The sequence below is a fragment of the Danio rerio genome, chromosome 18 (assembly GCF_052040795.2).
Source record: "Danio rerio strain M-AB ecotype USA chromosome 18, GRCz13ab, whole genome shotgun sequence".
In the NCBI taxonomy this organism is placed as follows: Eukaryota; Metazoa; Chordata; class Actinopteri; order Cypriniformes; family Danionidae; genus Danio; species Danio rerio.
The window spans coordinates 32,627,590-32,651,684 of record NC_141038.1 but is presented as its reverse complement, the minus strand read 5'-3'; the positions used below and the strand labels follow the sequence as shown (position 1 = coordinate 32,651,684).

Sequence of the window (24,095 nt, the reverse complement as noted above, 5' to 3'; positions counted from 1 at the left end):
CTTGCTGTGAGGCGACATTTACCAAAACTACTGGTGTTTGTGAAATTTTCCCTTTCACAATTAGGTATCAACCATTCACATCAGAAATAACATTGTCCATAGAAAAGTGAACAGTCTTATTTATCAATATGGCAACTCCTCTACATCTGGAATCAAAGTTGGAATGAAAAGTGTGTGATGTCCAACGAGTTTGGAGTCTGCCTTGATCCTTAAGTCGCAGATGTGTTTCCTGAAGGAGTATAATGTCAGGTTTTTGTAGCTTCAAATGAGTCAGAACTTTAGATCTTTTAATAGGACCATTGAGTCCTTTAACATCCCAACTCAAGAATCTAACTAAATTTCTGGTTTTGTTCATCCAGTTGCTTTAATATACAAGTTGAGAGAAGGCCACAGGCATAGAGAAGCACACACAAAAATAAATAAATAAATTAAAAAATAAAGATAAATAACACCGCCCACCATCCCTCCCCACCCATCTTTACCCGGAACATTACTCAACTTCTTCTCTCCATTCCTAAACAATGGAGGCAGAACTCCAAAACTTGTTAACCTCCGATGCACAAAAACACTATATATCGGCATCTAAATCACGTGAGGTCACTCCCGAACATATAAAGCAAAAGTCATTTCTGGCACCATGAAAAAAAAAAACAAAAAAAAAAAAGTTTTTCTGAACCAGCTTGGTTAACAGTCATCAGTTAACGGAGTACTGTACAGCTGTTAATACAATGATGTTTATTGCGTATTCATCTCAGTGTGATGTCTAAGAAGTAGAATACCGTTCGTTGAACCACCGCTGGGCTTCTTTAGGGCAGTCGAATTGAAACTTTTCATCGCCAATGCTGATAATTAGGCGAGCCGGGAATCTAAGAAAAAATCTCACATTCTTCTCACGCAAGCCATTTCTCACAACTGAAAATGCTGCTCTCCTTTTAGCCACACTAGAGTTATGATCAGGGAAAATGAAGATCTTGTGGCTCTGATAGAAGAGCTGGTTCCAATTCCCTCGCCGGACAACCTTTTCTTTGTCGGTGAAGTAGTGAAACCGCACAATCATCACTCTAGCTCTTTGATTCTCCTTGTCGGCCAAAGATACGGGGCCAATACAGTGCGCTCTATCCAGCAATGGAGGAGCTGGAAACATCTCCGATCCGAGCACGTCCTGGAAAAAGTGTGACATAAATGTGACCGGATCGCTCCCTTCTACTCCTTCCGGAAGACGATAACCCAGAGATTACAATGCCGAGAGCGCGATTCCAAGTCCTCCACTTTCTCGGTGAGTACTTTATTGGCTTAATTCAACTTTAGCACCGTCTGCTCCAGTGCTACAATGCGGTCGCTGTAATTGTTCATGTGCTGATCAAGTTCGTCAATGCGTCGACCTTGTGACTCGATGCTTGATTTAAAACTCTCAAACGATGCAACAACTGGAGCAAGAGCAGTGTCAATTGCTGCTTTCACCTGTTCTGCGATGGTAGAAGTTAGCTCGGTGATAGCGTGGCACGGAGATTCTCCAGATCCAGCGGCAGCCTGTCGCCATGACTCTGTCGCGGCCGCCGACATTTTAATTTTTTTCTGCCTTTCAGAAGCCATAAGTCCGTCCAAACTGTAACCGTCTGATGCCTGATGCAAATAGGAAACCACCAAGCATGTTTAAAGATTTAAGCAGCCAGCTAGATATATTGAAAGATGAAAATGCTCGGGAGCTAACTTCAAGTGCGTCTACCCACTCACATGCTTAACCGGAAGTCTCTCAACTATAAAATTTTAACAGTGATTTTGCTGACATTTTATTAGTTTAAAATGATGCAATATATATATATATATATATATATATATATATATATATATATATATATATATATATATAGGGCTTGACATTAACTTTTTTGATCGCCAGCCACTGTGGCTAGTAAATTTTCAACATTACTAGCCACTTGCCATTTTCACTAGCCACAATTCTTTTGCTTGGAAAATATATTTTATATCAATAAATGTGACTTTGACATGCTAAAATGACTTCATATAGATGTTGTGTTGTCCACATGCCTAATCATTTATTTCACTATTTGTGTGTGTTGTGTATGAGCTTGCTTACTGTGCATGAGCAAATGGGTTGTGTCGCATTGCAATTGGTTTGTATTTCACATGACTTTTTAGGGCTCAAAATTAAGTATTTGCCAAATTTATCTCTGACCACACCAAAAAGATATAATTATTTCTTAGCCACACATTTTAAATGTGTCAAACAAGCAAATATATAGCTGTATACATGTACTTTTTATTCAACAAAACTTTTCTTTTTTTTTTTTTTTAAATTGACATTTAAAAATATCTAGTTATGTATCTAAAATATGCAAAGTAATCTGTCCTGGCTGAAGGTCCCACATCAGCAGTTACATAAATGGGAAGTTAATCTAACATTAAAGCAATGTCATTGTAAAGAATGATAATTAAACTATATTTACAGAAATAACTGTTAGCAAAAGAAAGCAGGTAACATCAGGCCGTAAAGCAAATCATTCAAATCTGGTAAAATGTAAAGATCTATTAAATGTAGATCTGAGACTACTATAGAGAAAACAGCTAAAACTGTTAAGTTAGCGCTTTTAAACATCAGATCGCTCAACAATAAGTCTCTTTTAGTCAATGATTTTATCAACACAAATTTCCTTGATTTTATGCTTTTAAATGAAACTTGGCTAGATGACAGTTGTAGCGCAGCAGTTCTGAATGAAGCAGCTCCTTTAAACTTTGACTTTTTGAGTGTTTGCAGAGTTAATAGGAGAGGTGGAGGCATCGCTGCCCTGTTTTAAGATGTGTATGAATGTAAACAAGTGTCATTTGGTGACTATTTGTCTTTTGAATATCTGAGTATAGCACTAAAAGGTGCTCCACGCATCTTACTGATCATTATCTACAGACCTCCAAAATATTCTCCAGCTTTTATTGAGGATTTTACAGAGCTGTTATCAATTGTAACCTCTGAATTTGATTATTTTAGTATTGCTGGGGATTTTAATATTCACATTGATAATCCAGAAATCAATGCTGTAAAAGAACTGATGACTGTTTTTAACACTTTTGATCTGACTCAGCATGTTCAAGGACCCACACACAATCGTGGACACACTCTTGATCTACTTATAACTAAGGGTTTACACATTTCATCGACTGTTGTTAAGGATGATTAAAGACAGATCTGTCTCTGTCAGAAAGAGATGCATAAATGAGAACACCAGTGAGCAGTTTATGAAGGCCATATCGCTAGCACCAAGTATATCTGCAGACTCTGTTGATTCTCTCCTTGATTTGTTCAATTCTAAAATTGAGAATGTCATAAATGACATCGCTCCTGTTAAAGTTAAGAAGATGACAGGCAGGCAAAAGGGATCTTGGACAAGGTCACCAAGAGTACAAATGATGAAAAGACAGTGCAGAAAAGCTGAGCGTATGTGGAGAAAGACGAAACTAGTAGTCCATTATAATATCTATAAAGACAGTCTTCATGGCTTTAATATGGAACTAAACACTGCTAGACAGACTTTCTTTTCAAGCCTTATAAACAGCAACTTAAATAATGCTCGCACACTCTTTGCAACGATAGAGAGACTCACAAACCCCCCCAGTCAGATTCCAAGTGAGCTCCTCTCTGAAAGCAAATGTAATGAGTTTGCTCATTTCTTCACTGATAAGATCAATAATATCAGAAAGGCAATCAGCTCATCCAATCAGTCAAGTTGTGTCGATATCAAACAAGCTCAACCACAACTTAAGAAATCAGAAATTATGTCTGATTTCATGGCAATTAACGGCAAAATCTTAGAAGAGATTGTGCAAGTTATGAAAACATCAACCTGCAGTCTTGACACGCTCCCCACATCATTCTTCAAAACGGTGTTTACCTGTTTAGAAATGGATCTTCTAAAAGTGGTAAATGCTTCACTTCTATCAGGGATTTTTCCAACCTCACTTAAAACTGCAGTTGTTAAACCCCTCTTGAAGAAGAGCAACCTGGATAACACCCTATTGAGCAATTACAGGCCAATCTCAAATCTCCCTTTCATTGGCAAAGTCATTGAAAAAGTTGTTTTTAACCAGGTTAACAAGTTCTTAAACTTCAGGGGGTGTTTAGACAATTTTCAATCGGGGTTCAGAAGCACATCACAGTACAGAGAGCGCTCTTATAAAGATAATCAATGATATACGCCTAAATACAGATTCAGGTAAAATAACAGTGCTGGTATTGTTGGATCTCAGTGCTGCATTTGACACTGTCGATCACAGCATACTTCTGGATAGGCTGGAAAACTGGGTTGGGCTATCTGGCACGGTCCTCAAATGGTTTAGACCTTACCTTGAAGGGAGAGGTTACCATGTCAGTATAGGTGACCATAGGTCGAGGTGGACACCCATGACATGTGGAGTCCCACAAGGCTCATTTTTGGCACCTCTCCTGTTCAACCTTTACATGCTCCCTCTAAGCCAAATAATGAGAAAGAACCAAATCTCCTACCACAGCTATGCTGATGACACTCAGATCTACCTAGCCTTAGTGCCTAATGACTACAGCCCCATTGACACCCTCTGCCAATGCATTGATGAAATGAGCAATTGGATGTGCCAAAACTTTCTTCAGTTAAACAAAGAGAAAACTGAAATAATTGTGTTTGGAAACAAAGATGAGGTTCTCAAGGTAAATGCGTACCTTGGCACTAAAGGTCAAACGACAAAAAATAAGGTCAAGAATCTTGGTGTGACTCTTGAGTCAGATCTGAGTTTCAACAGTCATGTCAAAGCAGTCAGTAAATCAGCATACTATCATCTCAAAGACATAGCAAGAATCAGATGCTTTGTTTCTAGTAAAGATTTAGAAAAACTTGTTCATGCTTTAACAGCAGCAGAGTGGATTACTGTAATGGACTCCTCACTGGTCTTCCTAAAAAGACAGTCAGACAGTTGCAGCTCATCCAGAACGCTGCAGCCAGAATTCTAACCAGAACCAGAAAATCAGAGCACATCACACCTGTCCTCAGGTCTTTACACTGGCTGCCAGTTACATTCAGAATAGATTTTAAAGTATTATTACTGGTCTATAAATCACTAAATGGCCTAGGACCTAAATACATCACAGATATGCTCACTGAATACAAACCTAACAGATCACTCAGATCATTAGGATCATATAAACTAGAAGTTCCAAGAGTCCAGTCAAAGCAGGGTGAATCTGCCTTCAGCCACTATGCCCCTCGCTGCTGGAATCAGCTTCCAGAAATGATCAGATGTGCTCCAACATTAGGCACATTCAAATCAAGACTGAAAACACATCTGTTTAGCTGTGCCTTTACTGAATGAGCACTGTGCTGCGTCCGACAGATTGCACTATCATGTTTTTCTCTTCTTCTTCATTCTTTTATATCACATTTTACCTGTTTTTCTGTTTTGTTTTGTTTTTACGCATTTTTATTATTTGTTTTTATTTTTATTTTACTTGTTTCTGTTATTCTTGTTTATGTAAAGCACTTTGAATTGCCATTGTGTATGAAATGTGCTATATAAATAAACTTGCCTTGCCTTGCCTAACATACTGCAATGAAATAATGAAAGGATGATCACATGCCTGAGAATAATTAAAACGAAAGCAGTGACTACTGCTGCTGCAGACAAAAGGTTTGTTGTTTACACGAGCATCGCTTTTTGTCTAGTCTATTTCAAAGAGAACCGATCACATCAGTTGAGCTTCGTCTACACATGGTTGTTTCGCGCCATAGATATAAACACTAGATGTCGCCTGGCCTATTGTTGTCTATTGGACGGAATGCGTCAATAGCGCCGCCATCTTGCTACAGTAGCGCTCCTTTGAAATGAATGCGGGACCAAGGTACAGTGGAGGACTGTGGCCATCCAAAGCCAGAGATATACACATATACACGTATATCTATGATTGGGAGTTTTCCTGGATGTTAGTGTGTAATTTTTTTTTTCTAATTACAAAAATTATAATTTTACATCATTTTTCTACATTGATGGATCAGTGACCGCACGGGCATTCCTGACAAAAAGCTTGTGTTTGTGTGTACAGAAATGTACTATTCACCCTCCCTGTTATATTTGATCTAATCATGTCCTGAAACACAGCTCCTCTCCTGCTTTCACTTCTCATACTGACGGAGGGAGCGATTCGTTTGTGAATGAATCCCCCGAACGACTCTTTCACTAAAGTTAGCCGATAATAATACAAGTGTCTGGCAGCGCAGCATCTCGTTGTCATATTTCTTTTGCATTGTTTGCTGATTTTATTCAACAAAACTAGCATAAGTCGAGTGTTTAGTGTGAGTTGGAGCTGCTTTGCCTTATGGTGAATGCAGTAAGTGACTGTCATCATCAATAACATTACCTGATTAGCACAAAAGTTCAGAACATTCAAAAACAGAAAAAAACTTAATCTTACCTATGAAATGTTCTGCCTTTGTGCTTTGTTTTCTTTGTTTGCTCGTTACTACACCCGTAGACAGCGCTAAAGTCCCGCATCTTCACGTAATAACACCGTCTTGACTAGTGCGGTTAAATGACATTTGTCCTGGAAGCACTGTACCAATGTGGCGGCTAGTGTATATATCTATGGTTTCGCGCAAGTAAACGGGAGCGCGCGGCTGCGTGAGTAATCATCTTCTCAAAGGTATTTACCTGCTTTTGTTCGCGCAAACAGTTATTTTTGTCAGTCATGCTGCTTCTCGATTATAAGATAACATTTGCATGCGTATTGGGACATCCTTATTGTCGAACCTTGCTTTAAGAAAACCACAATTTAAAAATTATTTCCAACCTGCCAAAGTGGCTAGTGGGAGCGGCTGTCTAAGTCTAACCCGCCAAAACTGAAATCTACCCATGCGGGTTGGCGGGTGTTAATGTAAAGCCCTCTAAATAAATATTTTTATTAAATATTTGACCAGGTCTCACTGGAAGAAGAAACAGTACTGTCTCAATGTGATCTCCTGGCTAAATAAAGCAAATAAATAAAGGAAATAATAAATATAGACAGATATACAAGGCTTGCCTTAACACCCATCACCAACCCACCAAATGCGGGTAGATTTCAGCGGTGACGAGTAAGACAGACACTTCCACTAGTCACTTTGGCTGGTTAAAAATAATTTCCCCGGATAATAATTCTTAAAAGCAGGGTTTGAAAATAAGGATGGTCCAATATGCATGCAAAGACGATCTTAGAATTGAGAAGCAACACGACTTACAAAAATAATTGCGTTCGCGTGAGCAACTGTGAAGCAATTGTGTCTAGAAACACAACTGATGTGATTGGTTCTGTTTCAAATACACTAGACAAAAAGTGATGAACATGCACCCACGGTCTTGCTGCTTTCAAGAGTTCCAGATTTTTCTTTTTGTAACCAGCACCGGCTGCTTTCGCTTTAACTATTCTTTAAACAGATTATTAATGGGTCTAATGTTAACCGTGTGTGTGATCATCCTTTCGTTATCACACGGTATGTTTTTTAATTGCTTTCTTTTGCATTATTATGGTTTAATTATCTTTTTTATTTATAATAACATTGCTTTAATGGGAGATATAACTCCCCATTTATGTGTTAACTGGTGAGCTGGGACTTTTAGCCAGGACAGATTACTGTGCATATGTTTTATTAAATAAAATGTATAGTATACAGCTATATTTTGCTTGTTTTGACACATTTAAAATTGTGGCTAAGAAATAATTAATTATTTATGTTTGGTGTTGTCAGAGATTACTTTGCTAAATCCTTCATTTTGAGCTCTGAAAATTATGTGAAATAAAAACTATAGTTGTTACACTATGAAATCATGACCCATTTGCTCATGACTATTGAGCAAGCTCATACATGACACACAAAAAGTGAAATGAATGAGGAAGCATGTGGAGATAACCTATCTAATCTAATCAAAGTAATTTTAGCATGTTAAAGTCATTTCTGTGTATAAAATATATTTTCCCAACAATAAAATTGTGGTTAGTGAAAATGGCAAGTGGCTAGTTATGTTGGAAAACTACTACCTGCAGTGGCTGGTGATCAAAAAAGTTAATGCCAAGCCCTGTGTGTGTGTGTGTGTGTGTGTGTGTGTGTGTGTGTGTGTGTGTGTGTGTGTGTGTGTGTGTAACAGTAAATTGAAAAAAATATTTTTTTATTGTAAATCAAAAAACAGATTTAGATTTTTTTTATTACTTTTATGAAAAGCACAAGATGAGACAGTCTTATATTTCCACTGTTTTTCTATTCAGACTTGGATTAACAGATGTGCATCTTTTGTTGCACCTCACACATGAGTACCATGTTTGTTTTTAGAAGAGTGTCAAGATAAAACTGTTTCAACTTTTACTCACAGCAGCACTCTCAATAATGTCAGTTCCACAGCAGTGAACTAATAAAAAGAACTCAGAGGCGGTGCAAGTGTTGCAAGCTTCTGTGTAGCAAGTTGGCATGACAATGACAACATGGTAGAACTTCCACTAAAAGCTGCTTAAGTAGACCCTCAAAGAGACCCTCCAAATTGAAAGAATTGGAGCTCATTGCAAAAGATGAACAGGAAAAAATACCAGTGGAGGCATGCAAAAAACTGGTCAGAAATTATAGCAAGCGTAGAGTAAAGGCCCATGCACACCGTCAATGTTCAACTCCTTGTGACTAAATAAAGGGCACCAATTTAATCCTGCACACCAACATGCAAAAAGACAGGTGTCAAAGCGTAATATTTTAAGAAAGCACCTCATGCTAGTTTTTTTGTTTTGTTGCGCTGAATACGAAAATAAACGTCTCGATAAACGCTGACAATAAACACAAACAAAAAGTGTCCTGGTGTGTATGAGCCTTAAGGCTTTTTTATTGGTTATTGAGATAGGTATGAATAATTTTGGACATGCCATTTGTTCAAAGGTAATTAAATGCTGAGAAAAATTCCCACAATGATGCATTTTGTACATCATCCTAATATCTTTTCGGAGAAGCCTGTGTCATTTCCAGTTTCCAGTCCAAAAAAACCTTGCTGGTTGAATAAAAGTAACTTTAAGTCTGAATTTGCCAGGGGTATGAACAATTTTGTCTGTGTATAAAAATCTGACTGTATATTAAATTACAACTTTTCAACTAATTAAAACAAAATACAAAACTAGATAGCCCTGTGTATTGATAGGGTTGTGTTTCTTTTGGGGTTATTTCAATACCAGTTCTGGTGTCAAAACGGTTCCCGAACCGATACTTTTGAACTATAAAATAATGGTGGATGACTCTAGTTATTTAACAACATATTAAACAATATAAATAAAGTTAAAAGTATCAATTCATATTTTATATATTTGAATTAAATAGCATTAATATATTGATTTTAATCATTTGTTTGTTGGCATAAATTTAAGATTTGCATTATGCAAGTAACATTACATTAGCTTACAACTTGTGGAAAGGCTGTCATCAAAATCAAGGAACACCTATTTTCTAGGATTGGGGCTTGTGACGTTGTTTACATGGTCATCAGTATTCTAACTATTAGCCTTAATAGGTTAATAATAACCTTATTAAAACAAAAATATGATAAAGATGTTTACATGAGTTGCTTTTTGAATGTTACTTTCATGATCCCATATTGCATGTCATTGTGTCACCACACTATCCACGTTTCCTCTGGAGTTTCATGCAATTTCATTTTTAAATGTTCAACTTTAACAGCAGCTCGTCAGTTTTATTTTCATTCAGCATTATATTTTTCATGCCCCATGACAAACTGAGGAACAAACGTTGTCTTATGCTGATCTGGTACAGATTGATCTTAAGCAGTTAAAGATGTTTTCTATTAGTGGGACAAATGGTAGATAAAGTGTGAATCGTTTAATCCGATTCAGTCTGAATCAATTGAGTCGAATCTTTAAGATCTTCAAGATCCGGTTCATTGAAAATGAGCTAATAAACCATGATCGATCTTAAAACTTAGGTTGATCCCCTACAACATTAATGCATTAACATATGTCAGTAATATGTTTAGTTAACAATAAATATGATTAAATAATGTGTGCATGAAAGGCAGGGCTATTCAATTAGTTTGTCATGGGGGCCGGTTCATGAAAAGCATCCCTAACGAAGGGCCGGAGAGATAAGACTTGCTATATGAGTGATGACACAACAGCATATAAGAGCCCATATACTGTATATTTTTGCTCCTTAAGACACCCATATTGGCTTTTTCTACATTAAAATGTTAATATATTGTATTTTGAAACTACATAATATTACTGCTTTGTACAATAGAATTTTTTTTTTTTTTTACAAACATTCAAATGTTTTATTTCAGAGCACAACAAAAGTAGTGCATTGCTGAAGTAGGCTTCTTCTACATTCAGACACATTCATATGTTTGAACTGCATAACAATTATTGATGCAACAATTACAGATTTTGGTTGTACGATTATATAGTCTGAAGAATAACCATGGTTTCACTGTTATCACGTCTAATGTAAATTCAAGCTTTATATTAGGTAAGTAGCTATTTCGATTAACTGTTGTTGCCATCTGCATTCATGGAAACATAATCATTTTAATAATAATTTGTCTGACATATCTTTTGTTTAAACTGAAAGGCACGCACAACTCTCATCGTGGGATGTTTTCTACTGCGTGCGCCCAGAAAGACGCAAGGGCGTCATTCCGCTGGTGCCGGCATATTGTCATATATTCTTACATTAGAAATAACAAACTTGCAAGCGGAAAAGATGTGATATGGGAACGGCCGCTGCTATAGTCAATCCTGTGTGTGTGCGTATTAGCCTTGGTGTACTTCAAACTTAAAACTGGCGCACAAGCAACTTGGCATTTTGCAGCAGTTTCGTTTCATGCAACAAAAATGCAGCTTAGAGAAGACTTTACGATTAATAAACTGTGACGAATTAAAGCGCAGTTAATAGTAAAATCAGCTAATCGTTGCATCCCTATTAATGATATCAGTGCATTTTACAAATAGCCTTTTCTACAAACATGTTTTCGGCTGCCCGCACCACTCGCTTATGATGACTCACGCTCTGTGCAGTCTTTAACTGCAGCTCGTGCTGTTATTGAACAGACGCACGTAACTTCAAAACTATAGTGAACATTTGTCGACTGAATTTAATGTATTTTTGATGTCTTGGTCACACTGTTTGGAGGACTGGAACAAAGCGTCTCGGGGCCGGATTCGGCCCGTGGGCCGCCAATTGAATAGCCCTGTTTTAAGGCTTGGTTGTGTTAATAAGATGCAAAGCGATGTGTGCTCATGTTTCACTTGAAGTAAGTAATTAAGTAAGTAAAGTTTATTTATTAAGCACATTTACTTCAGTTTGGCACTGACCAAAGTGCTGAACAAAACCATAGCACACACTCTAAAAGAGTAAAAATAACAATAAAAGTAATAATAGGAATATAAGTATTACAGCAAGAACCACAATAAAGATTAAAAGCATGAATGCAATAGAATAAAAATGTGTCTTAAGTCTAGACTTAAAAATAGAGAGAGAAGAAGCACTTGTAATATCCGGTGGCAGCTGGTTCCACAAACGAGGAGCAGCGACTGCAAAGGCTCTATCACCTTTCAATTTAGGTCGTGACCGAGGAATTTGCAGTAAAATTTTATTTGAGGACCTAAGAGACCAAGGAGTTGACTCTAAGTTAATAAGTTCTGACATATAAGAAGGTGCTTGCCCATTCAGTGCTTTAAAAACAATAAGTAAAATCTTGAACTGACATCTAAAATTAACAGGAAGCCAATGAAGAGATGCTAAAACTGGTGAGATATGAGCATGTTTTTTGGTGCCTGTTAAAAGTCTAGCTGCCGCATTTTGAACCAACTGCAACCGTGCCAATGAGGATTGAGGCAGACCAACATATAAAGAATTGCAATAGTCTAGGCGGGACATGATAAAAGCATGTATGACCTTTTCCAGATCTTAAAAGGAAAGAATGGATTTGAGTCTAGAGATGATCCTCAGCTGATAATAACTATTCTTAACCACTGAGCTAATTTGTTTTTAATTTGTAATTTGTTTTTAAGAATCAAAGATAACTCATAGATTTTTTACTTGCGATTTAACATACGGTGTAAGACTTCCCAAGCCCCCAATATACGACATTCTTGTTTTTGAGGGACTGAAGAGAATAACCTCAGTTTTGTCATTATTAAGTTAAAGGACTTTTTTTGCCATCCAACATTTAATATCCTCAAGACAATTAATTAGAGACTGCAGGGAGTTCTGAGATTTTAAGGGAAAATACAGCTGAGAGTCATCTGCATAACAATGAAAAGAGATGTTATGTTTCCTTATAATATTACCAAGAGGAAGCATATATAAATTGAAGAGCATTGGACCCAGAATAGAGCCCTGGGGACACCACACAGAAGAGGGGCAGATGTTGACATAAATTGGCCAACAGAAACTGAAAAAGACCTGGATTTCAGATATGACTGAAACCATTGAAGTGCTGAACCCTTTATGCCCACCCAATGTTCCAGACGTGACAGAAGGATGATATGATCAACTGTATCGAAAGCAGAGCTCAGATCCAGTAAAACCAAAACCGCATTACTGCCTGAATCTACCGACAGCAGTAAGTCATTCAACACTTTTAATAGAGCGGTTTCAGTACTAAGGTGCATAGTGAAACCTGACTGTAAAGGTTTAAGTTTATGGGACGATTTTAAAAAAAGGCTGTAGCTGTGATAAGACAGCTCTTTCTAGAACTTTTGACATAAATGGAAGTTAAGAGATAGGACTGAAGCTATTTAAGCAATTTAAATCTGCATTGGGTTTTTTAAGCAATGGCTGGACAACTGCATGCTTTAAAAACGCAGGGACAGTGCCTGAAACTAAGCAGGAATTAATAATTGCTTGTATACTAGAATCTATTGTGTTGAAAGTCTCCTTTAAAAGGTTAGAGGAAATAGGATCACACGGCGAAGTTGAAGTTTTTGTCTGAAACACTAAACCCCTTAACTCAGAGGGAGACACCGGTTCAAAATTACAGAAGGTAGCTGAAGAAACTGTCGAGTCCACAAAGGAACTAGGGCAGAGAGGAGCAAAAGAAATCATGAAGGAAATCATGATATTTTTTTCATTAATCTCACTTTGATTATATACAGCTACTCAGCTAACATGAAAACAACTGATAAATTTCCTAGTTCATCTGAAAGGCCCGCCCTCAAGTCGTGTCATAATGTGCTGCGATTCACAGATCGGCTCCACATCACGCCCGTACAAGCACTCGCGTTTTGTGTAAACAGTCAGTTAACCTCATGCTTCCTCTCTAAAATAACATCTGACAAGTGTCTGTAACGTGTGAAATGGGGTGCGGCTCCTTTAAGAGAGTGTGTGTGTGCCATAGTGTCTGTGTTTATGTGTGTGTGTGTGTATGTATACCATGAACTATCTGTAAGACGAGAAGCGCATGTGTGCGGGAGCGATGTTTATTTTTCTTTTTCTCTCATGCTTGGATTAAGTTATTTTCTGTGGTGACAGAAGAATAAAGCACAAGATGTGGAATGCGACCTGTGTGAGCCTTGATTGATTTTTTATGCTGCTACACATCAGTTAGGAGTGATCTCCTGTATTTTTTTTAACTCAACGCGTTACACGACGTCTTTCACAGACATTCGGAATGTGCCTATGTAAGTAACATGAATCATTTACATATCTTTTGCAACTTCATTATACGAGACGTTAAAACGCATGGATAAGTTGCCTATAGAGAAACAATGCAAAGTCGCGCACACACAGAGAGAGGCTGCACGTGCCAATGAAGTGTGTGTGTTTACAGCAGTTTGACTGATAAATATGAAATTGTAGCTAAATCGTTAGCGGTGGCGAACATCATTTCCCATTGTTTACATCTTTGCTACAACATACCGTTAAGGCTAGACACTGTACATGTCATGATCAATTTTAACAAATTAAAACACTTACAGGTCGTGGCTAAGAGTTCAGTGTTTGCTTGTAGATGATCCATCTTCGAGAAGATTTTAACTGAATCCAGAACTGAACCGGAGGAGATTCTGGAAGCTGTTTTGTCAAACATGCTTGCTATGTATATTATAATTATCTGGAACATAATTAATATTGAACTGTAAGCACTTCTGTCTTTGTGTTGTGTCCTTTGGAAGCCCAAACACAGAAACAGAGAAGCTCTGTGGAAATAGCAGGATGGCATTTTCTCTCTCTGCTGTAACATTACAGAGCCTCTGGCTACGGCCCTTAGCTGCGCAGTGTGTGTGTGCGCGGTAAAAGTATTTTGTGATCTCACACGGGCCGGAAGTATTTTTTGTAGTCCCCAAAATTCGTTCTTTGTAGGCTTTGCTAAGCTAACTCTGTAAAAACCAAGGTGTCTGTTTGCATTAAAGCATTTTACATTCAGAAATGCTGTTTACAATCACACAGCTACATTACACATTAACTATAATTTAAAATTTGATATCGTAGTGGACCACCCCTTTAACTAATCTTCACATCTGGGGGTTGTTCTCATTGAATCAGTATAGAGTAAATATACACATCCATACCAATTTCTAAATTTGATGAACACAATATACAGTAGATAGAAAATATAGATCTTGCAACCCAAAAAGTCTTAGTACTAATTAATTGATAAGCAAACTTAAGCTAAAACTTTTAAAACTGTAACACAGTGGCAAATGTCCCAAAAAAGATAACAAATATAAATGAATACCATAGACCAAATGATGCCTTGTGGTTTAGGGTGTTTACATTCAGTCTTGATGACTCTTGTTGCTGTTATAATAAAGTCAACCATGAGGTCATGTCTTTCAATGAGTTCCTCTGGAATGTCCATCACCTAAACACAGAAAACAGATAAAAAAATAATACTGGATATAATTACAGTGAATTTATGTATTTGACTCACTCACTCACTCACTCACTCACTCACTCACTCACTCACTCACTCACTCACTCACTCACTCACACACACACACACACACACACACACACACACACACACACACACACACACACACACACACACACACACACACACACACCTTTTATACTATTTACACTTTTAAATATATTTTTTAAATATTTACAAATGTATATATATATATATATATATATATATATATATATATATATATATATATATATATATATATATATATATATATATATATATATTTATTTATAAAGTGAAAGCAGTACATTATTTTCTTAGCCAAGTTAAGACCCATCTGAAATTTTCTCATGCTTCCCTATGCTGACCAGTTTTATGGAGATAATGATATGATTTACCAGCAAGACTAACAAACTAAAAAGTACCAATACTTGTTTTAAGGACCATTGTATCCCCGTGTTTAATTAGCCAGCAAACATGCTGGACCTGAACCCCATACAGAATCTATATAGAGCATTATAAAGAAACATATGAAATAGCAGTCCCAACAACTCAGAAGTGCTAAACACTGCTATCAGAGCAACCCGGGCTTCCATGACAACTCCGCACAACTGATCGGTACCATGCCATGTCACATTGCACAAGTAATGTGTAAAGTAAAGTAATATATATATATATATATATATATATATATATATATATATATATATATATATATATATATATTGGTCTTAGATAACATAAAAAATTTTCTGAAATGTTACTGAATTTTGAGTTTTTATTAGCTGTACATCATAACCATCAATATTAAAAGAAATAAACGCTTGAAATATGTGTAATGATTTTTTACTAGTGGGTTTTGTTTAGGGTTATTTAAATACTGGTGCTAAATCAATACTTTTAAAACTGCACCAGTGCCAAAATGTAGCCTGAACTAATACTTTTGAGCCACAAAATTATGGTAGATGACTCTAGAAAAAAAATGTATTTGACAAAAAAATATTTTAATCATTAAATTATTTTTTTAATTTTAATTGACCAATATAATTTAAGTTAACATCAATTCATATTTTATATATTTAAATTGAATTGCATTAATATATTTACTTTGATCATTAGTTTTTAGCATGAATTTAAGATTTGCATTATGTAATTAAGATTACATTAGCTTACTTACTACTTGGGGCTTACAGTAGCATACTTACTACATAGGGCTTGTGACTACGTATACATGGACATCCGTAATCTAATTATTTGCCTTAATCTGAATAAGTCAATGATATGATGAAGGTGTTTACATGAGTTGCTTTTTGAATGTTCCTTTCAGGATTCCATTTTACATGTTATAGTACAAAGATCGATTAATGTCATCATTGTGTCCCCAAGCTATCCACATTTCCTCCCGAGTTTCATGGAATTTTGAGTGTTTCATTTTTAATTTTTCGACATTAGCTGCAGTTTGGCAGTTTTACCTTTATTCAGCAACATATTGTTCATACCTCATGACAAACTGAGGTATTAGATGTAAATATGAAGTAAAGTCTGGTGGAAGAGTGTTGTTTTTAATTGACTTTGATACCACACGCAGAATGAAAAGAAAAAAAAAAAGAATTTTGTGACAATGGGTGTCTTTGTTCATTTAAGGTAATCAAATCCGCTGTTTACATGGTAGACTCATACTCAGAGTATTGTCTTAATCATGTTAAAATCGGAGTATTGATGTCCATGTAAACTTACTCTGTAAAAGTGCCAGATGATGTCGCAAGCTTTCAAAGGCAGTGCATTGCACTGCCTTTAAGTTGATTTCATGAGCCCTCAAATGTTTTATTAAGTAAGCAACAAGGATAAACACCTAACTTCGCCGCTGGTGTTCGTATTCTTTAAAGTTGTTTAGAATTAAATGTTTAGAGATGGTGTGACAAAACGTGTACTTGTGTGCCTTTGATTTATGCCTTTGATGCTTTTTAGGTCCTTGTTGCAGCACCAGTGGCACCGAAATCGATAATATGCTGATTCAATCCGGTGCATACAGGTTACATAGGTACTATTTTAGTACCCAACCCTTCTAATTACTTAAATAAACTTTTCAATGATATTGTAATATTTTTTAGATGCACTAGTGTTGGTATATAAACTGGGGGAAATAAGTATTTAACATTGTTTTTCCTATGAATAATATTTCTAAAGGAGCTGTTAACATAGATTTGAACCAGATTATGGTAAAAAAACAAACAAACAATACAAACATAAAAAATAAAAAAAACTAAGAAAATCTGAAAAATGAGGTTTGTGTAATAACAATGGAATGACACAAGGAGAAAAGTACTGAACTTCTGAAATACAAAAGGCTTTTGGGCTGCAAGGTGTCGCAGTGGGTAGCACTGTTGTCTCACAGCCAGAAGATCACTGGTTCGAGCCTCGGCTGGATCAGTTGACATTTCTGTGTGGAGTTTGCATGTTCTCCCCATGTTCATGTGGGTTTCCTTCAGGTGCTTCGTTTTCCCCCAGTAGTCCAAAGATATGTGGTATAGGTGAATTGGGTAAGCTAAACTGTCTGTAGTTTATGTGTGTGAATAGGTTGTAAGGGTGTTTCCCAGTGATGGGTTGCAGCTGGAAGGGCACCCATTGCGTAAAGCATATGCTGGATATGAATAAAAGGTGTTTTTGGTAATGGCAGCTTAAAGATGTCACTCATTTGGAGAATGTAGTAACATGTATTGCTAATGTGTGATTTGTTTCCACAGACTTCAACAGAGTGGAAAAATCTTGATGGTTCTGTTGGTCTCGCCTGTCAGATCTAATCTTTATTTTGTGTTTTCTTTTGATTTCAAGTCAGGTAATTGGCTGGGCCTTTCTACAGCTTGGTTATCTTTTTTCTGAAACCATATCCTTGGCTGTGTTTTGGATCATTGTCTTGCTGAAATGTCCATGCTAGTTTCATCTTCATCATCTGGGTAATGTAGATGTTGGACAGAAGCAGCAAACTTACAGCTAATTTGCAGCTAGTTTGCAATGACAAAGGACAGTGCTGCGATTGTCAGCTGTGTTTTCTCCGGTGGAGATTAGTTTACATTTTACATTTACATTTAGCAGATGCTTTTATCCAAAGCGACTTACAAATGAGGACAAGGAAGCAACTTACACAACTATAAGAGCAACAATGAATAAGTCCTATTGACCTTATTCTAAAATGCAGAAGTGCGCCTGTTTTCGCGATTGTCTTAGAACTTCCGATTCAGTCGCCTATGGGAGAAATGACTAGGAATAATAATCGGCAAAAAACGGTCAAACTACTTGCTCTACAAACAAATGTTTGCATGACTATACAGACCAAGTAGTATAATATAACAAGAAAATATCAAATTGCAACATCAAGCAGCGTAATAAGCAGTTTTTATTGTCTAAAAATGAATGGAAGTGAATGAGACCGGAAGTCTCGAGCCAAAAAGATTCAAATGGCAGCGCCCACTCGTCAGCAGAGAAAAAGGTCAATAGGCAAGTTTCAGGTCTGTAAAGTCTAAGAAGGAAAGTATTAGTACTTTTTTTTTTTTTTGGTACAGTTAGTGTGATATCCAGAGAGGCAATTGCAGATTAGGAAGTGAAGTGGACACTAAATTGTTGAGTTTTTAGTTTCTTGAAAATAGCGAGTGACTCTGCCGTTCTGATGCAGTTAGGGAGTTCATTCCACCAACTGGGCAGATTGAGCGTGAGCGTGAGCGTGAGCGAAAGTGATTTCTTCCCTCTTTGGGATGGAACCACGAGGCGACGTTCATTCACAGAAAGCAAGTTTCTGGAGGGCACATAGATCTGCAGAAGTGAGAGCAGATAAGAAGTGCAAGGCCAGAAGTTACTTTGTAGGAAAACATCAGAGCTTTGAATTTGATGCAAGCAGCAACTGGCAGCCAGTGCAAACGGACTAGCAGGGGAGTGACATGTGCTCGTTTAGGTTCATTGAAGACCACTCGTGCTGCTGCGTTCTGGAGCAGCTGAAGAGGCTCCCAGTACTTCTAATAAACTTCAACTCCCAGAACCCTTTGCACTCCTCACAGACTCATTTTAGTCAACACAGACACAGCTGTAGCTTATGACAGACTGATTACATGGTTTATACACCTCACTTTCACAAATCATTCTTGTTTGATTTCCTGTGTTTTGATTATTGCCGTGTTCATCATTTTGATTTTTGTCACCTAGCCTGAACTTTTGCCTTTGTTTTGACTTTGTTTATTGGATTACCTTCATGCTCCTGTTTTATGACTTTTGCCTATACGACCTTGCCTTTAATTAACTGCATTTGGATATGTACGTCCGTTGTGAGAGTCTGCTTTGTAACAGAAAACTCTGCCACAACATAGATCCAGCGGTTTTATTCATTTGTCTACACCAAGGTAATCGCTCCCTCAAGAATCACATCCAGTGTATTTAAACCTTGCTAACATCACAAATTTACCGGAGTGTATGCTCATTGACTTTATGTACGGTGAACTTTTTTTTATGCATGCCATGACAAATGAAAAGAGCACACTCACATGTTAGTTCTCAAGGTACGCTATTGGAATTTTTGGACTATGCACTGCTGTCTGTGGGCTCATCCTTCATCGTTGTACAGTAAGACCAAATGGTCGCCAGGATAACTCAACAACTTTCTGGCTGCTGACCCTTGATGCTTCTTACGTCCTTGTTGCAGCACCAGTGGTACCAAAATTCATATGCTGATTCAGCACAGTGCATACCGGTCACATAAGTACATAGGGTTTCAGTACGCAACCCTACTAATTACAAAATATAACGTTTTTGATGATATTATATATTTTTTTGAGATTCAGGTGACTCCCTCACATCAACTAGTTGACAAAATGGTTGCCAGCAGCACTCAACAACAAGACAAACTGGCTTGGATAAAATAGCTGTCAACCACAGTCAAGACCTGATGGCTGCGAGGATTGCCCCTAACAAAATGGCCATCAGCACTTCATCACTGCCAGAGCTTTCTTTGCTGCTACCAGAGCCTTCGTCGCTGCTGCCAGAGCATTTGTCACTGGTGCCAGAGCTGACAGAGCCTTTGTGGCTGCTGCCAGAGCTGCCAGAGCCTTTGTGCCCGCCGCCAGAGCCTTTGTGGTTGCCGCCAAAGCTGCTAAGGTCTTTGTCCCAGCTGCAAGAGACTTCGTTGTCACCGCCAGAGCTGCCAGAGTCGTTGACATCAATGCCAGAGCCATTGATGCCGCTGGCGCCAGAGCTATTGATGCCACCGGATCCCTCTGAATTCCGCAAATTGCAGATGCCAGACCCTCATGAACTCACCGAATGGTGGGGCCAAACCCTTATGTATTCCCCAAATAGCCCAGAGCCACCTGATCCATCAGTGCTATTTGAACTACTAGTATTTTATGAACCTGAACCTCCTTACCCACTGAGGTTGTCTGACTCACCAGTGCCTGCTGAGCCAGAGCCTTCAGACCTTCTACGGCTATATGCTCCAGGCTCTCTGCAGCTCCATGCTCTCCACAGCTCCATGCTTAAAGCCCTCCACAGCTTCACGCTCCAGGCTCTTTTTCAATATGGATGCTTATCTTTCTAAAGCCCTCTGATGCCCAGACTGTAGAAATGGTTGACCTGGATAAACTTAGTTTCTTCCAAGGTTCGTTCTTCGCTTCTGCCAGTTGTTGGAGTTTTGGTTCCTTGCCACTGTGTTCCTTGCAACTTCAGTTTTTTTTTTTTTATAAAAAGGACTATTCTTTAATGTTGCAAGAAAATACTGATGTGAGCGCAATAAGCCGACTCACTAGCTTAGGACATTAGAGTTCTTTTGTACTCAACACAAAAGAATTAGTGAACAAAAGTCTTGAATTTTAAGTTATTCGTTTGACTGTTTCATTGTAAATCTTAACCAGTAAAAACAGCATATTTACTTTTCTTAAAATTAACTTTGCAGTTTGCATAGGTCTGTGTTGCTCAAAAGTCCAGTGGCTTCTGACTGATTTGCGGGGTTCTAAATCTCACAGTGCTACATCACTGGTTAACTGTTTACATTCCACGCTTCATTTGCAACACAAGCCTTTTCTTAGATTTTACTAAATAATTTCGAAATATTATTACTTCCATAGAAAAGTCTTCAACATATCCCGGTCTCTAATTGACTAGGCCCTAACACATCAATTATGAACTTAAATCTAATCTGAAGTCATTTACACTTTTATATTTAACATGTTCTTAATTTCTTTTAGCAAGAACCTTCTCTATACAGGAAAGTTTTTATAGGTAAACATTAACTGGTAAGTATTGACAACTAAATACTTCTCACAGACTATTAAACTGAATGTTTCTATTCTGTTCAATTATTTCTCTTCTATCTTCAGTCTGCTCCCTGGAATAAAGAAAGTTTATTTATTGGTCTTTGAATGATGCTGTTCTTCATTCGAACTTCAACACTTCTGACATTGCCTTTGGAGTCAGGCATCACCCTCATAATTCTGCCTAACATACAGGAGTTTCTTGGCAGGAACGAATCTGTGACAAGGACAACATCTCCAACCTTGAAACTTCTCTTTAAGACGAGCCGTTTTTGTTGTTCTTACAAAAGCGGTAGGTATTCATGAGTCCAATTTTGACAGAACAGATCCAGCATATATTGTATCTGTCTCCTACACCGGCTGTGTTTTCAACATAAGCAGATGGTTCGGCATCAGCGACCCGAGGTCATTGGGGTGTTCTGTGTTCGTGGTTAAAGCTCTCCTATTGATGATGCTTAGCTTTGCATAAGATAGTGTGTAGTCATCATCTAAGAGCTGTTGCTTCACAACAGAGTACAGCACTTTTCTCACTGTATGGATTTGACACTCCCAGATACCGCCTTGGTGAGATGCAGCATATGGGTTAAAAAACCATTGCACACCCTTTTTCATCATGACTTCGCTGATGCGAGACTGATCCAATTTTGCTAATGCCACACGCAGCTCTCATTTAGCGCCGACAAAGTTGGTGCCATTGTCTGAACGAATAATTGACACTTGACCTCTTCTGGCTTGAAACCGACGTACAACATTAATCAAAACATGAATCAGTGTCACTGCCTTGACAGTTAAACATGTGAAGAGCACTCCATAAGGCTTAACTTTTGCATGTCCTCTTCTGACCTCGAAAGGTCCAAAATAGTTTACACCCGTGTTGGTGAAGGGCAGTTTGTCAGGAAGCAGACGGTCTTGAGGCAAATCTGCTATTTTCTGTTCTCCTGTCTTGGCATGCAGTCTTCTGCAGAGGTTGCACTCTGAAATCACATTTCTTGCTGCTGCATTGGCTCTTGGTATCCAATACTGTTGTCACAATATGGCTAAGCCATGGTTCCTACCTCCATGTCCACACTCTTTATGAAAGTGGTGGAGAATGAGGTGAGCTATTCTGTGCTGTTTATGCAGAATGGCAGGATGCTTACCCTCTTCAGGCATCGCCAATCTGTTCTAATGTCCTCCTACTCTCAACACATCCTCTTGCAAGTATGGATCCAGTTTGAAGATAAAACTATTCTTTTCACACGGGAGCCTGCCAACTGCAAAGCTTGTATCCCCTCCATTTAAGTTTTTTTCTTACTGTATTTAACCAGTTCAATTTCAGCTCTGGATAGATCTTTTATAGTGAGTAATCTTTTTTTCCAGGTTTTTCTTGTTTATCACCATTTGCTGTACAATTATAGATCTGCATTTCTCTGGATCATTCTCTTTCTAATGCATGTTCTCCTCAAACTCTTTTCTCTTCTCGCTCAGGTGCCTCAACATCTTTTTCAATTGCAAAATCCAAGCTGCTGCCTTTTTTAACTTATGCTAATTGGAGTAATTTTCAAAGAGCTGATTCAGTGGATCTGTTCACTCGTTTGAGTTTGTGCCTGTCACTGCTGTGGATGTCTTCAACTTAACCATCTTCTTTCAAGTAAGGCCACTGTTCAGGTTGTTTTGGCCATTCAATTTCTTATCGCAGGAAACTAGGACCCTGAAACTAGCTCTTACTTTCTATGAATCTCTGGATCTTCAAGCATCTGGAGGCCTGATCTGCTGGGTTTTGTAAGGTGTTGACATACTTCCACTGGTAAGAAGTAGTCGGTTCTCTAATGAAAGAGACACGGTTGGCTGCAAACGTCTTGAAACGAAGGGCATCGTTTACAATGCATTTTAGTACTGTTGCACTATCTGTCCAGAAGACTGACTCCTTCAGGGGAACACTTAAGTTCCTCTTTCAACATCCGATCAATCTTGACTGCAACCATTGCTGCTGTCAACTCCGTTTTTGGGATCGTGAACTGTTTGAGTGGAGCACCTCTGGTTTTTCCCATCAAAAATGATACATGTTTCTCACCCTGGTCATTTGTCAGCAAGAGATACAACACAACGCCATATCCATCTTGACTAGCATCTGAGAAATTGTGAATTTGAGCAGCATTTGTGTGACCAAATGCAGGGGGTTTGAAGCATCTGTTCAGATGGAGTTCTGAAAATTTGTCTAAGTCTGTCAGCCACTTCATCCATATCCTAGATTTCTTTTCATGGATCTCTTTATCCCAACCTTTTTTCTCTTGACAGAGATCTCTAAAAATGCGCTTGATGGGTAGTAGGAGTGGTGTCAAAAAAAAAAAACATTGGGTCATACACCGAGTTGACTACAGATAAAATGCCCCCACTTTTGCATGGCTTGTCCGGCAGATTTAATTTGTACCTGAAACTGTCAGAACTTGTGCACCATTGCATACCTAATGCCCATTCCACTGATAACTCATCATGCTTCAAATTGAGGTATTTGTCTTTAGCTGCTTGTTCGTAGTCGGGAATGGAGCCCAGCAAGGCTCAGCTGTTGTTGACCCACTTGGACAAATGGAAACCACCACTGGTGCACAACGTCATCAGCTCCCTCACAAGAGCAACAGTTTTATCTTCTGTAGCTACTGACTTTAAACAGTCATCCACATAAAAGTTCTTGAGGACTGTCTGTGTGGCTTCTGGGGTACTCTTTGATGCTACATCCTCCGCTGTTCTTCTTAACACATATGACCCACAACTCTGAGACAATGCAGCAACTAACAACTGCACACGTATTCTGTACTATTCTGCTTACACATTCAGATTACCACTGTAGCATATCCGCGTCAGTGTCTGGAATCCACACCAGGTAAAACGTAGACTTTTTATCTGCCATCATGGCTA

The 24,095-nt window shown here is 38.0% G+C and overlaps 1 protein-coding gene and 1 long non-coding RNA gene across 6 annotated transcripts in view; one reads left to right on the top strand and one right to left on the bottom strand.

Annotated features, from left to right (window-relative positions):
* The window catches only part of LOC137488296 (uncharacterized), a 724,224-nt gene that overhangs the window by 556,807 nt on the left and 143,322 nt on the right, over positions 1-24,095 (top strand). The gene's annotated exons all lie outside the window — the stretch shown is intronic.
* Positions 1-24,095, bottom strand: part of mthfsd (methenyltetrahydrofolate synthetase domain containing) — a 71,514-nt gene that overhangs the window by 1,391 nt on the left and 46,028 nt on the right. For all 5 annotated transcript variants that reach the window (XM_087292361.1, NM_001045099.1, XM_087292358.1 and 2 more), the window contains one exon: positions 14,731-14,856. In XM_087292361.1, the coding sequence (XP_087148487.1) occupies positions 14,731-14,856 (126 nt within the window). The remainder of the gene's footprint in view (positions 1-14,730; positions 14,857-24,095) is intronic.